At 41.7% G+C, this 15,906-nt stretch overlaps 1 protein-coding gene across 2 annotated transcripts; it reads right to left on the reverse strand.

The window, feature by feature from the left end:
- Window positions 1–503: 503 nt before the first annotated feature.
- Lamp5 (lysosomal associated membrane protein family member 5) lies at window positions 504–14,526 on the reverse strand. Of its 2 annotated transcripts, XM_048347420.1 has the most exons (6): window positions 14,463–14,526; window positions 13,601–13,773; window positions 13,077–13,208; window positions 12,877–12,982; window positions 10,638–10,826; window positions 504–682 (listed from the first exon to the last, which is right to left on the reverse strand). In XM_048347420.1, the coding sequence occupies exons 1-6, from the start codon at window positions 14,524–14,526 to the stop codon at window positions 504–506; spliced, it is 843 nt and encodes a 280-aa protein (XP_048203377.1). The 2 variants fall into 2 exon arrangements, with proteins under 2 accessions (XP_048203377.1, XP_048203378.1); XM_048347421.1 differs by lacking the exon at window positions 13,077–13,208.
- Between the last annotated feature and the right edge of the window lie 1,380 nt (window positions 14,527–15,906).

The raw sequence follows: 15,906 nt of genomic DNA on the forward strand, positions 1-15,906 counted from the left end.
ATCACTTTCAGAGGCCTTGCTGCAGGGAGTATGAGGTTGTGTTTTGTGTGCATTGATTGAAATCTGTATAGATAGCTGGCTGAGGCTAAGGGAGCAAAGCACCATCCCCCCATTCCTCTGAATCTAAAGAAGTCTTATTTCAAAGGAAGCATATTTCTAAATCCCTAAACATCAGGGCCAGATGCCTCTCCATGCAGACTTAGAGAGAGTCGAATCCAAGCCATCTTGAGCATCAAAGCTAGCTGGCTCTCCTCCCTACCTCTTACTTCCCAGCATGAAGAAGAGAAATTAGGAAATTGCCATTCACCCCATGGGTTCAGAGATGCCCCTCCCCCCATCCCTGGGTTTAAGCATGGAAGCAGGCCAAGCAAGCCTCAGATGCCCAGACCTGTGAGAGTATAGCTATGTTGTTGAATCCTGTAATACGAGGTGGAAAAGTGCCTTTGTTGTTCTACCTGATCCAACTGGGGGGCAGAGCTTGGGAGGGAAGGCTCTACTGGCCTTTAACCCATGTGCTTGTACTGGGATCTGTCCCGAGGAATCTGCACTTGATTGGCAGTCATTTTGTGGTGGACATGGTAAATGGCAAGTGTTATCACAATGACAAGGCCCAAGATAAGGCCCAAAACCAAGGGCAAGGTTTCTTCCAATTGTTCTCGTTCATCCACCGGGCATTTATGCTCTGAAATAGTAAAGAAGAAAATCAGTGAGTTCTAATCAAAACATTCGAAGTAAAAATCAATTCTGTGAAAACTAAGCTAGAAATAGAGATGACACAGTCTCTCAAAGGGGCTGGGCATGTGGCTTAGTTGTAGAGTACTTGCTTACTATTCATGAAGCCCTGAGTTCAATTCCTCAGTGCCACATAAACAGAAAAGGCCTGAAATGGTGCCATGGCTTAAGTGGTAGAGTGCTGGCCTTGAGCAAAGGAAGCTCAGGAGTTCAAGCCCCAGGAGGGGTGGGGAGAGAGAGAGAGAGAGAGAGAGAGAGAGAGAGAGAGAGAGAGAGAGAGAGAGAGAAGCTCCTAATACTTTCCCCAGCAAACCCAAGACTTAGCCATTTAATATTTCTAATCATAATCTAAAGCAAATATACACCAATAGGACTACATTCAGTTATTGGAGTCTTGGCAGTTTTGAAGAAAAACACAAGTGATTTCTTTACATTTTCAATGTTTTTGGTATTCAATAGAATCGTTATTGTCCTCATTATTCATTATTTTTAACTTTGGGTTTAAGGATACTATACCCATACAGCATAGAAAATTGTATAAAATAAACAATGTTTAGAAAAATTGAAAATATTCACAGAAGCTTTATTGAAAGTAATCATAAACTAGAAAGAACCAAAAAGTCCATCACATCGGAAGGAACTGAAATGTATCCAATCAATAAAGTTCTTATATGTAAGCAGAAACATATTTCAAGAGAAGTTTTTGTTGTGATGGCAGTTGTCATATCCTGGTATAGGCAATGTTTTGTTTTGTGTGTTTTTCTTTTTCTTTTTGAGACAGTGTCTTTTATGTTGTCCAAAGTGAACTTGAATTTCAGTCCTCCGGACTCAGTCTCCCTTTGAATGTTGGGATTACAGTCAGTGCCACCATGCCCAACTAGGTGCTGTTTACATGATTCTAAACATTAAGCTGTCCATTTTTAATTTGTCATACTTCCAACATTGCAGTGAAAATAATAGATATGTACATTAAAGTTATTCTACATTTTAATACATGTGAACTCAATATATGTGCATATTTGTATCTGTAAATATGTGAATATTTAAAGTAACAGAGCTTCATGAATATTCACAAATTAATATCTCATGTGAGTATCATCTAGATCAAGAAAGAAAATGCTGCCACATTCCAACACTAACACTCAAGATAGTCTAATGACCCTACATCTCCAGGTTACTTTCTGGTGGTCAAATAGTTTGTACATCTGATCAGAACTGTATGCCCAGATTACATTTTCTCAGGCTCATTTTCTCCTGTGGGTAGCTAGACATTTTTTCACCAAATTTATAAGCCATATCTACAGGGGAAAAAAAAACTGTTTTTTGTTCTTTGTTTTGTGTTAGATTTTTTTTGCTGATTCAGTGGTTTGAACTCAGGGCTTCAAGCTTGTAGACTAGTACACGTTAGTGCATACCTCTAGCCATGATTTACACTGGTTATTTTTAAGATTGAATCTTGCTTTCTGACCAAGCACTTGCTTGAGCAGCAATTGGCCTACTTCTAGGTTTCCCATCATCACTGGGATGATAATTACCTGCCACCTATCCAGTTTCCCATGTGGGGAGATGGAGTTTGGTGGAGTTTTCTGCCTAGCTGGCCTCTTAGCATGACCTTTCTTATCTCAGCATCTCATGGAACTGGGACTGATGGTTTCATGGTACTGTGTCAAACTATGGGTTGAGAAGGGGAAGGGGGTGTCTCAGGAGCTTTTCTGCCTGGGAAGCCTTGAACCATGATCTTCCTATTCTCAGACTCCTAAAAGTTAACATTACAGGCATGAGCAATGAGCACTACACTTCTTTTAAAACGCATTCTGAAGCTTTAGTACCAAAAGTGTTCTCCCCAAATCAATGGTAAGTTGTATGAAAGGAATAATACATCCTATCCCAGCCCTTAAGAAAGACAGAAAAAAAAATAGATGATGAATAGTGGAGGGAGGGGGTGGAAGAGGGGGCCAGGAAGCTGTAAACATAATTTAGTTTTCAAAAATAATAGCCATATGTTGCTTTTAGAACCAACTTGGATTAATATCCCAAGAAAGGAGAATATAGGGAAATACAAAACTATAGAGATGTGAAAATAATGCAAAGAAGAAGGTATCAAGTATAATGAGAAAACCAAGTCCCCATTTTTTTCAACCCTACCCATTAAGTTGGCAAATAAAAAGTGCTTTGTGAGCTATCCCTTGCCCCACCCCAACCTCTACACCATTCAGAATATTATAAGTACTCTGTGCTGGTCATCTGGCAGCAACCCTGACTTCAACTAAGGCTACTTGTAGTTCTCATTTGTTCTACCTATCATGAAGATACATGTGTTCTGGAAGGTAACACCTATATTATGTTGGTTACCATTAGCTGCCCTGACTCTTTGGGATCATATATAATCGGTAGACTGTGATGCACTGCAGTGTTTACCTCAAACGTAGAATATCCTGGATTGTGCAAAACTTTCCCTGAGAGTTTTAGACAAGTTTGGTCCTGTAGAAGCAAGACATGCATTCCCAAAGGCTGAGGCCTGTGCTTCCAAATTCTGCGTATATAGTCCAAGATGCAGCCAGAATGTCTTCCAATGGCCCAGGTGTAAGACTTGATTCCTATCCAAGGGAACAACTAAAAAGTAGTAGACACTTGAGGTGGTAAAGCATGGTAGGAAGAAGCCAGACCATTGAAAGTGTGCCCTTGATAAGGTTATTGGGGCTCCAACCCTTTCTTGTCTCTGTTGCTTCACAGACACCATGAGATGAAGACGCTTTGGCCATGCATTCCCACCATGTTGCACTATGCTGCCATAGACCAAGAGAAGCTGGAGGGAAACATCTGAAGCTCTGAGTCAAAATAAACTTTGCCTTCTTTTAAGTTCATTGTGTCACCTACTTTGTCACAATAATAGAAAGCTAACAGCTAATAATTTTGCTCTATCCTACTCTCTTTCACTTAAAACAATGCTGATGATGACTCACTGAAGCAGAGATGGTGATATTTTGGAGCAGGTATAATGAAATTGTGCGTACCTACTAAGAACAATGCTTACAAGTGCAAAAAAAGACATAAGGTGACAAAGACAACTGATATTCACCATAGTCCACTTTTAAAAAATAATTTCAGATACAGCATTGTATGTACTTCTTTCTTGGTGCCTATGTATTCTAGCTGTGAGGACAAAGAAATGAGGAACATAAATATTGCTTCTCAAGATATGGACAAACTAACACAAGCTAAGTATATATCATTTCTCTTGGTTACCAAGTCATAGGTACTGCTAATAATATTGCCATGTATCCTCATCATTTATAATCAGAGAAAATGCTAACTATTAAGCAGAGGTTAGCAGAAGGAAGGCTGGACATTTCTTCCACTGAAATTTACAGACCCCCTAAATTTTATCCACAAACTCCTTGAATTCTCAGGTTAAAATCCTACACAAGAAACAGTGAGAGACAAAGAACAAAAAGACAAACCATTCAAAAAGCAACACTTGCAAAACCATTTGCTGTAAACCAACTGCACAGCTCTTGGGGGGAGAAGGGAAGGTGGAGGGAGGAGGGGGGAAATGAGGGAGGAGGTAACAAGTAGAACAAGAAATGTACTCCCTGCCTTTCATATGAATCTGTAACCCCTCTGTACCACACTTTGACAATAAAGAAAAAAAAAGAAAAAGAAACAGATTATACAACCTATAAGTTACAGAACAAGAAAGGCACCAGCTCCCTGCCAGAGAGAAGAGCATCTCTTGGCTTAGTCCAGGCTACATTCAGGAACTCTGAATGCTTATCCACCTTCACACTATGGGGATGAAATCTTCACTCTAGCTGGGTTCCACTCTAGAATATGTGACACAGAGGCCTGGATGAGTGGTCTAGGGCTGGGAAAGGTGACAACCAGCCAAGTCACTGAGAATGCGATAAATGTAGGTCAGACAACAAAGTACTCACCTGTGGCCAGGCCCCACTTGCCTTGATTATAAACCTCATGCATCCATCAAAATCATGATGCATTCTAGGTTCTGGTTGCTAGATTCTAGGCTGGATGTCTTTTACTCTATGTTTCATTTGATGACCATGGCATTTTTTTTTTTTTTTTTTTTTTGGCCAGTCCTGGGCCTTGGACTCAGGGCCCGAGCACCGTCCCTGGCTTCTTCCCGCTCAAGGCTAGCACTCTGCCACTTGAGCCACAGCGCCGCTTCTGGCTGTTTTCTGTATATGTGGTGCTGGGGAATCGAACCTAGAGCCTCGTGTATCCGAGGCAGGCACTCTTGCCACTAGGCTATATCCCCAGCCCCTGACCATGGCATTTTAAAGCTGTATTGACACTCTGAGACAAGCTACATGTGCTCTTCATTATACTCCAAATGAACAGCATCAGGGTGGACAAAGAACAAAGCTAATTGCTTTCTGGAGTTTTTTTTTTAATATCTGAAAAATTCCAGGTGTATTGAAGAAAAGACTTGCTAGATAAGGATCTCTCTGCTGTCAGATGTGGCAGGAAAGAGGGAAGGGTTTGACTTTTTTCTACAGGAGTGGTTATAGATATCTATAGCCTAAAAATTCCCTCTATTTTGTAAGTTATTAGAAATGAATGGCAGAGCACTATTCACAATAATCAAGGTATGGAAACAGCATAGATGCCTACAATAAATAAGTAGATCAAAAACAATATGGTACCCAAACACCATGGAATTTTGCACAGCCATTAAAAAGAATAAAATAATGTCATTTGCAGGGAAATAGATGGAACTAGAACAAACCATATTAAGAGAGGTAAGCCAAGCTAGAGAGATAAACAGCACATGTTCTCTCTGATGTGCAGAAATTAGATCTAAAATATACTTGCATATGGAAATTTATACAGGATTCTATATACTCACACACAATGAGACCAAAAGTTGATACTCTTAGAAGAGAAACACAAAAGTGCAATGCCTAAGTGCCTCTTCATATTTATGTAAAATAATATACAGATTGAAATGAACTCCAAGATATGAAAACCAAAGATATTTTTCCCCTTTCTATCTTATTTTTTCTTTAGTTTTTGATGATTCTGTCTTCTTTGCCTTATGTATAGTGTATTCACGTGCATATCTTCAGGAAGGTGGGGGCAGGGCCCAGAACTCAAGGGAAGAAGGGTGAAAAAAGTGCAGCAGTGGAGCTTACTAGACATTGATGAAAGTGAACTATACAACTTGTGGGTGGAGATTGGAGGGAGGGATGGGGACAGAGTTAAGACAACAGACACTACAAAAAGTAATGTACTTATTACCTGACTCATGCAATTGTAATTCCTCTGTGCATCGCCTCTCACCATAACAATAAGTAAATTCATTAAAAGAAAAGATCTAGTCATGGCTACAACAACCACAGTAGTTTTGAAACAAAGTGATTTTGTAGAAAGGTGTGTATGCTCACACACTGGTACAGGAGCTTAAACATAGGGTCTGAATGCTGTTCCTTAGCTTTTCCATTCAAGGTGGATACTTTACCATTTGAACCACAGCTCCATTTCTGGCTTACTTTTCTTTGGTTCTTAATTGGACATAAGAGTCTCATGGGATTTTCTGCCCAAACTGGCTTTTTTTTTTCCCTTGGGCTAACTCTACCATTTCTTTTATTCCTGAACATAGTTGAAGGAGAAAAGCACCACTAGTCCAAGCTGGCTTTGAATAGTGATCCTCAGGTCTCAGTCTCCTGAGTAGCTAGAATTACAGGCATGAGCTACATTTCTATTGGTAACAGACTTGCAGGTACTTCTAACAAAAGTACAGTTTGCTGCCTATATTCATAGTTGAAGAAAATTACAAATTGCATTTAGAGGTATGGTATTCAATGTGCATTTTGGAAAATGGAATTATAAAACTTATGGGCAGAGACAAAAGGGGAAAACTGGGGGAAAGCAAAGGAAGGGTAACATTGTCCAAAAAAAGGAAATATATGCATTACTTGACTTATAAAATAACAGCCCTCTGTACAACACCTTAATAACAATAAAACATATTTCAAAAAAACAAAAGATTAATGGTAGGTGCTCTTATTGAGATGTAAGCATTGGAAATTAGAAATGATAAAAGCAATTATTATCGGATGTTGCCATATTCTAAGAACATGACACGCATCATAGGCACTCTGCCATTCTCATATCGTTGGGCTTAAGTGTAACCAGTACAATGTCCATTCTTTCTTTGTGGCATTCACCATGTCTATACAGCTCCAATGGATTTTAGTGATAAGACAGGTAGAATTCCCAGAACATTAATATCCCTAAAACAGCCAGTAATGGGTGATTGTGGTGAGTAGAAACTACAGTATGCCTATGATGATTCGAAGACGTGTACCTCAACACGGAGTTCTGCTGGCTGGCAACCAGGCCCTATGCTGAGGCTCTGTCTTGAAAGTATCAAAATGGTTCTCAACTGTATTGATAACCGGATTCGATTTCCTTCCCCTTTGCTGACTCTGGAGGCCCTGCTGATCAAATATCCAGGGTAGTATCTTTCTTGGTGGAAAAGTACCAGGTAAATTATAGATCTACATAACACTTTCTAAGGCTTGACATATAGCCTTGTCCTGTAGATGGCGTACAGAGAAAGATAAGCTGTATTCATTTTCACTACAGAACAGTTTTCCACTGGTGGCATCTCCCAATCCCACTGCAAGGAACCATTTTAAGAAGCTCATAGTGACTGACAATGTAGTGGCGTGGTAGTTGTCAAGTACATTAACCACTGTGGGTTAATTTCCCAGCTCATGAAGTCAGGGTCCCCTTGGGCCTAAATTTTACATGTATATGAGGACATTTACTATTCACACAGGTTTTTTTCTTGGTTGTTTATCCTTCTAAGAATTGAAAAGAAAGGTTTAGAATATTTGTGGCAGATTTCAATGAAGAGGCACAGTAGCAGCTTTCACATCCTATCATGTTCTTTCCTGATACTATGTGTCAACGTTTCCCTAATTCAAACCACTACAATTCTTAGGCTGGTTCTATCCTTCCTAATGAGGATTTTCCCAGGCCTTTACTGCTAGAAATTGTCCAGGCCTTCATAGGGACGTAGCGTGAATCGATTGCAGAAGGGCAAGTTAAATTAACCTCAACTGAGAAACATGGGGTGCCTTGACCTGTTGGGTGATCATTGCCATCCAGAATGTGGGTATAAATGAGCCAAAGGTGGTATCTATATGCTGGTTGTTTATTTCTCTACTGCAGGCTGAGACCCATTAGCTCAAAAGCTTGCTGGCATCAAACCCAATTATTTTCCTTTAGTAGTCCAAATATGAAATGTTTAGCCATTTAGACCCTGCCTGTTTTTATATCCTTTGAAACTTCCTCCTTGTTACTTATAGGGCCGCAAGCCACCACTGCCTTAAGAACTACTCTGACCTAGAGACCCACCCCCCAACCCACCTACCCACCCCAACTTATACACACACACAGGCTATTCAGAAACATTACCTAGACATATAAACCTCCACTCCTCTCCAGAAAACCCTTGCTCTCCCCATCTTCTACATAGTGGTCCTCAGGCCAAAAGCCTCCCTCAGGACAATCTTACACTGTAAAGGCTTCCCTTCTCAGACAACTCTGAGGAATCCCCACCCATTAAAGCTGGTTAAATGGTACTGCCTCTTAATCCTTTAAATCCTCTCTATATTCCATAAACAGGAGAATCACTTGGAACTTCACCAGCAAGGAAGCATATTAGACCCCATGTCAAGGTTGATTGAACCAGGGTTTGCATAATAACATACCTACAATGGCACACACTGAAGCTGAAGATCTCTATGCATGTTGCAATTAGAGATGTGCTGAACTGAGACCTTCATAAGGGGATCAGAGGAGTAGACAAGCCCAATGCACTTAAAAAGCCTTATATGATAAAGACATCAATCCCTATGTAGGCTGTTCTCTGCCCCTGTTTGTGGTTACTAATCCAGTTCACTGACCCTATTCTCATAGAACCTATTATATAGGCATCTGGAGACACTTCCATGTATAACCTCCTTATGCAGGGGATACACTCTTTGTGACAAAGCCTTATGCTGTACTGAACCACAGCCATGTTTAAACACACACACACACACACACACACACACACTCATACATGCACACAATGTGCAGATGTAAGAGCAGACAGCATCCCCTCAAGCAGGCATGCTCCATGCATACACAAGCATCTGCCACACATTGGAAGTTCACTGAACTCATATTCTGGAAAATGGATTACCAGTACCAAAACCTGCAAAGGTACCTTAAAAATGAATCTTTCAGATTCCAAAAAGTGGAATATAATGATCTCTTACAAAACACAGTAGAGGGCAGGTGCTAAAAGACACAGTTAGAAGGAGCTCAGAACAAAAAAATCACCCTCTACACAAAGATATAAAAATCCAGTGGTATTGAATAAAACCTGCCCCCTCCCAAGAGGGTCAAGACTTGAGCCTCAAGGCACCACACAAGAGTATACCAATTGTTAGCCAGAAAAACTTTAATGAGACAAGTACAATTTGCTTATGCTTACTAAATTGCAAATTTACAAATTTACAGGTGCTCAACACACTACATTTACTAAAGCAATGTTCCCTATCGAGAACCTTGAAATGTACAAAAATTGCTTTTGTTTTCAGTATACCACTTGAGCCACACCTCCAGCCTGCTTTTTTAAACAAAAGATATCATTAACTTCAAGCAATGAACCTCACTGAATTTTAGCAAAGCAGCCCTGGTTCTTACTCAATACTTATTTTGTTGTTGTTGTTTGTGCACAGTTTTAAATATCCATGACATTTGATTTCTCAGCACCAACTTAGAAATAAACCAGAGTGAGTTAGGGTTATATTGTAGTAAGGAATTATAAAACCAGGAATGCCAAGGAGTAAAGAAGTGCCTAATACAAGTGATCAGGAAACTCACCCCCCTCAAAAGCCACAAGCACTACTACTACTAAAATATCTCTGTGCAGTAGGAGCCTTGGAGACTGATATTACACAGTCCAGTACTTACCTAAAGAATCTTTTGTCCTTAATAATATGTGATTATATTCAGTATTTTTAGTTTAAGAAAGACACTGTTACATTTCATAAGCTTTTACACAATCAAGCCGATCTTCAAAACTGTTAAGGTCTTGACACTATGAGCTTAATTAGTTTTAATCCCTAGAAAACACATTAAAATTGAATAACCTATTCTTCCATGAGAACAGATAATTATAGTAGTGCATGTAAATACATAACATTCTTCTATGCCTGGCATATAAATATTTGGAAGTCTCTGTTAATTGAATCTTCAGCTTCAGAATATCAATTTAGTCTGAATTAATTGGACATCGGCAATGGGTCAGTCCTGTGTTAGATTCTAATAAATGCAGAGATGAGTAAGAAAGAACCAGGCTATTCTTTGAAGGACAGTGTAATGGTAATTCTCAAATGCCTTCTGAATAATCACAAAGTGGTTGGAGGTGCATTCTATTTAACAGAGGATAACTAGCAGCTTCATTTTATGAAAAGTGGACACCTTAAGAAATGATGGTAGGTGAAATGGATGAGGATTCACTTATATTTTGAGCATTTGAATGATTGAGTTCACCTGGTGATCCCCACCCAAAAGTAGATGGATATAAAGCAATTCGAATTTCTGTGTGCAAATTATATATATGTATATCATATATATGAAAGCATATATATGTGTGTGTTTTTATATATACATATATATATATGAAAGCAAGAACCGCTGAGAAAAGTTGGTACATTTCAGCTTGCAGAGTTTTCAGTCTTTGAAAAATTATCACAGAGGCCAAGAATATCAGCCTAAAGCAAAACCAAATGGTAATATCCTGGGACCCCAGCAGATCCCTCTCTCCTCCATTCTAAAAGTCAGTCATTGTTTCCCATTTCTTCCCAACCCCTCCTCCTTACCTTCACTAAAGACAAAATCTGAGATGATATCAAAGGGTTGGATGTGAACAGCAGATAGAATCATGGTAACTGTCTTCTGAGGGTCACTGGAAGCCAGAGAAATGGTCTGCTGAGCCTGGCACTCATAGGACTTCCCAGCTGGAGTGACTAAGGCAGAGAGGCGATGGGAGTTGGCTGTGTGTTTTCCAGCTGCAGGAAAGACACAAAACAGGGTTAAGATCCTTGCTGGAAGAGCCATCATTGCTCCTAAGTCCATGCACCTTACCCTCTGGGTACTTTGCTCTCAGTTCAGACTTTCTACCCCTCCAATCCTTTGTATTTCCATCTCAGGGCCCTGACTCCAAAAATGAAATCAATTAGTGATAAAGAACAAAAACAACCATTCTCTCTGAGCCAGGGTAGTAGTAGTAGTAGTAGTAGTAGTAGTAGTAGTAGCAGTGGTAGTGGTGGTGGTATTTTTAAGCAGTTTTACAAAGAGGTTTTGATTCAACAAATCAATTTATTTTACCTGCAATGCATTTCGACACCCTTTCCATTGCCTTCCCTTACCTCCCAGAACCGCATTCATGTTATGTAGTTATGTACCCAAATTATGTAGTTCCATTTTCACACATGCACATTGAATATAATGACTCTATTTGCCCACTCTTCCTCTGTCCATTTATCTGTCTCTCTTCTCTTTGACAACCCCCCCCCAAATTTCAAGACTTTTTAAAAATATTGATTTGGAAATTATTTTTTGAAAAAGAGGGATATGAACCTGGAAACCATAATATTAAGTGAATTAACTAAGGCTCAAAGAGTCAAAAAGCACGTGTTTCCTCTCATGTGTGGAAGTTAGATCTAAGTTATAAATAATACATGAAAACGTATAGGGAGTCATATGAAGGCATACACAAATGAACTGGCTAAAGTATGGTACACATGATGGAAGACTCCAACCATGTAACACTTTTGAAACACTTTACAGTTCAACAAAATGAATACCAGAATGCTAGAACTTGTGGTCAATGAGGTGAGGGTACACACATGGAAAGAGGATGGATGAGTGAATACAGTCATTATGTTCCAAGTACATATGTAAAAACCAGGTAACATGAGGGGAGAGATGGAGGAGAATGATGGAAGGGGTAACATTGATCAAGATGCACTGTACTCATAAATGGACATAATTGAAACTACTTAAGGATGCAATTGTATAACTATTTAAGATCATTGAAAAAAAAACAACCAAAAGAGATACCTTAAGACACGGGCCTTTTTACTACAGGAAACCTGACAGCAGGGATTCCAAAGACACAGAAGCAATGACTTCATTTCCCACATTTCCTACTAGCTCGACAAAGAATGAAACATGTTTCTAAACAAATATGGCTGATGGCTGCTGCACTGCGTGAATGTCCTTGCACATAGCCATACCCTTCTGACATCTGCCTTTTATTCTCCTTTTCACGACTGTTTTACTTTTCTTTATTTAGTTGGTTAACCTAACCCGGGGGAAATGCTTGAATATGAATTTTGACATAGAGCAAAAGACAATCCTTTTCACTGCAGCAATAAAAAGAAATAAAAGAAGAGGGAGATTGAGGCATTGCTTTTCTATCTTCATCTACAACCTCCCCCGCCCCCCGCCATTTTTGGTGCTTGGGAGATGGAAGAACTCATTACAGATGAGGCACCTTCAAATTCTTGGAATGTGGAGTAAAAGCTCATAGAGTAAGATATGGGGTAAAGAATGCCTTCTGAGGTGGCTACAGACTATGACTGGAAAAAAATCTGTATTACTGTGTGGAAAGTGTCTGACGTTGACCAGGGCTCATGGAAAGAGAAAGGCCCACTGTCCTCTTGGATGCCTAGCACAGGAAAGAAAAACAAATGGTCCAGAAGAAAATAAAAAGAAAGCTTTGTCCTTCTCCGTGATCCTTTCAAAGCCAAATCACAGGAGGCCACTAGGAAGAAGTCAGAGGACAGCAATATCTCAAGAGCTGTTTCATTTACAATCAGGCTCAGTTACTGATTGATCTCTCCAGGTTGTCCTTTGTGTATGAGCCAGCTCTGAGAACTTCTTGGGCCCTCCTGTCTCTTCCACCCTGGAGAGCAAACTGGAAAATCTTGGAGGTGACCTAGAAGAGCAAAACCTTGGATTTCCAAGACCTTGGGCAATCTGTCTGCGCCTGCGCTTACTGCTATACGTACGCTTTTCCAGGCTCCCTCCCCAGCCCTGCGGGACTCTACTCACCACTGACTGCATCTTTAAAGTGGGTCTTCTCCGAAGAATCGTAGACAAACTGCACCTTACTCATCCTCCATGTCACCTCAGGGCCCTTGGAGGTGTTGTGGCTTTCCTAACCAAAACGGGGAGGCGCGGGTCAATCGCTCCATTGACTTCTTTGTCTCTACTACCCACACCCACTTGGGCTTGCCCAGTGTAGCAATTACCTTCACAAAGAGCAGTTTCAGTGTGTAAGCGCGATCCACCCAGAACACCTGCAGCTCCGATTCGTTGTGGCCACAGTGGCCTTTCACCTCTGCTCCCCGAGTCAAGGCGACGTCAGCCTGTTCTGTGATCAGCTGGGAACACAGATGCCCCGTGCCCCCTCAGCGTGCCGAGCCCCGAGGGGAGGGGGGCTGTAAAGGCTTGTGCGTTCAAACTCTAGGTTGCAGGTTTGGGCGCTCCTTTCGCGCGCGCGCGTGCGTGCTCTCAAATCGGAGAACATGCGCTTAGATTCTCTACGTGCAGACCCGGCCAGTAGGGAAGCAGAGACACAGGGGTTTACTTTAAAAGCAGGCAGGGCAAGCAGAAGGTGTTACAAGCTGGAACCCCCATGCAGCATTCAGGAGCAGCCTGGAGAGCTGTGGCCAGAAGGGAGGGATCCCTCAGGTCTTTGCGGGGGAGGGGGCTTTGAAGGAGGGTACCCTATAGCCCCAAGCCCTAGGAGCAAGCTGAGGATGGGGGTCCTTACATCGACATAATTGCTGGCCCACACATCGTAAGGTACAATAAATCTGGCTGCAAATTCTGCCATGAGACACGTCGTCCCATTTTCTCTCACTACAAATATGTCTTTTTCAGGGTTAGTGGAGAGTCCAGAAAGATTTTCCACCTCTTGTTCTGCTACGATCTGAGCCACTGCGTCTGGGGAACAAACGAAACCACACGGCCAGTTTAGGGCTCTCCCAGCCCACGCGTCCAGCGAACTAGAGCGGAGAGCGGAGAGCCGACCTGGGTCTGAGGCTTTCTTGCGACAAAGTTCCCCGCTAGCATCTGAGAGCTCGACAAAGCTTTGCTTTACAAAGTGGAGCTAACAAATTCAATTCTATTGCTGTTGGTTTATAACATCCTGGGGGGTTGTTTGGAGTCAAATATGTCTTGCCAATGCTCAATGCTGGATACCCACACAACCAGTCTGTCCAGCTCTCTAGGTCTTGGTCTCGGTCTCTGTCTCTGTCTGTCTCTGTCTCTCTGTCTCTCTGTCTCTGTCTGTCTGTCTGTCTGTCTCTGTCTGTCTCTGCCTCTCTCTCTCTCTCTCTCTCTCTCTCTCTCTCTCTCTCTCTCTCTCTCTCTCTCTCTCTCTCTGAGATATACCATACAGGTGTGTGGCTCTGAGGGTAGTTAGGGTAGTTCTGTGCCACTGACAACTCTCCCCCATCTCCCCACCATTATAAAGAAAAAGAATCCTCCTCCCCACCCCAGTACCTCCCTCCCCCCCAAAAATCAACACATAAGGTCCAGATTTTGAATCTGTGTTACTGGCTTTACTTTGCGGATCCTTTTCTCAGTCACAAGAGAATCGCGCCCTCGGGAATCTCCAAAACACTACTCACGGAACAGCATCAGGAGCACTGGGAGTCTGTCATTGCCGAGAACCGCTCTTCTCCGGAGATCCATGCTTGCAATTGCAGCTAATGAGGCCAGCTGTGCTACTGCAGAGGCCGCCCGGAAAGGGAATCCCTCAAAGTCGCCGCCACAGGAGTGGGCTGGAGTGAGCCAAGGGCGGGGGCTTGGAGGGAGGAGGGAAGGAGCGAGGAGCGCGCAGCTGGTCGGTGCGGCACCGATCACTGCTGGTGGAGCCTTGCCGCGGACTGCAGAGGCGAGAACCGCTCTTGAGGGAGCTGTCCACGGCCGAGAGTGCTGAATGAAATCCCGTTGTATGGAAGGCAGGGTGGTTCCGATTTAGCTTGTGCAGGGGACCAATGAGATTTGTGGACGGGAAGGGGGAACTAAAATTCTCTCTGGGTTTTCTTTCTGTCCTGCCATTGTATCCGCAAAGATAAATCTGCCCTGAGGAACTTGATGGCATCAGGATTATGAGATCTCCCTATCAGGTCCAGTTAGCCCGTGGTGTAGTCATCATACCCAGTCCTGGATTCTGGAAATGTGTCCGGCTCCTGAAAGTAAACGGTAGGGTACAAACTATGCTTGCGTTGGAGAAGGAGAAGGGGGCAGGGATCTAGAAGGAAGATGCTATAGCAACAGTCTCCATCATTTGGAGACATCTCTCCTCAGCTCTCATTGAGCTGGAGATAAAAATGCAAGTGACTGATTTTTTTTTTTAAACTAACCTGACACCTGCTCCAATGGGGGCCATTAGACAATGAAGTATATCCACTTAGATTCGATGTCCTGTGAGTTCTGCTTTCTGAGCGCATTGTCTGGACTCTGAGCTGCGGAGAATCATCTACATTCTCTCTTTAGATTGTGATTTACATGAGCTGGAAGTTTATCGGGTCACCTGGGGTCTTTTAGGACAGGGATTTTAGAATTACACATCCAGTAATGTCACGGAGTTATGTAAGAAAAACACACTGGTATTAATCTAAAGCCTCTAGCTGAACAGCAAAATAAACATTACTGGGATAATTCCCATATTTGCATTTTTGGTAGCTTGCTTATTTTTCATTCTTGCTCTATAAATCAGAATACATCTCTTTGGGAGAATAATCGCTCTGTTCCCATTAATTGTAATGGCATTCCAGTGTTTCTCTCCTTCAAAATTATTTCAATGTATGAATAAATAATTGTTGCCTTGGTACTACAATGTCATGTTTAAGGAAAAATTGCCAAATACATTTGTTTGTATTGTCTAATATAATCCTCCACACAAGTTTAGAAAGTAGGCAAGGGAAGATATAGGCTATTAAGGTTACAAGGTTACATGTACCCCTCCCCAACTGAATCTCAAAAAAAAAAATCAAATGACCTTCCCACTGTTACATGGTCAGTTGGAATTAAAACAGAAAAATTGCATGCTTTAACTTTGTGATAAGC

Source organism: Perognathus longimembris, chromosome 6 (genome assembly GCF_023159225.1).
Source record: "Perognathus longimembris pacificus isolate PPM17 chromosome 6, ASM2315922v1, whole genome shotgun sequence".
Lineage (NCBI taxonomy): Eukaryota > Metazoa > Chordata > Mammalia > Rodentia > Heteromyidae > Perognathus > Perognathus longimembris.

Bases quoted from the DNA above. Each gene is read 5' to 3' on its own strand.
- Lamp5 (XM_048347420.1), bottom strand. From the start codon at position 14,526: ATGGATCTCCGGAGAAGAGCGGTTCTCGGCAATGACAGACTCCCAGTG. The intron at 13,774-14,462 runs GTGAGTAGTGTT...TTTGTTCCCCAG, and splicing joins AGTGCTCCTGATGCTGTTCC to ACGCAGTGGCTCAGATCGTA. The intron at 13,209-13,600 runs GTAAGGACCCCC...CTGTGTTCCCAG, and splicing joins GGGCCAGCAATTATGTCGAT to CTGATCACAGAACAGGCTGA.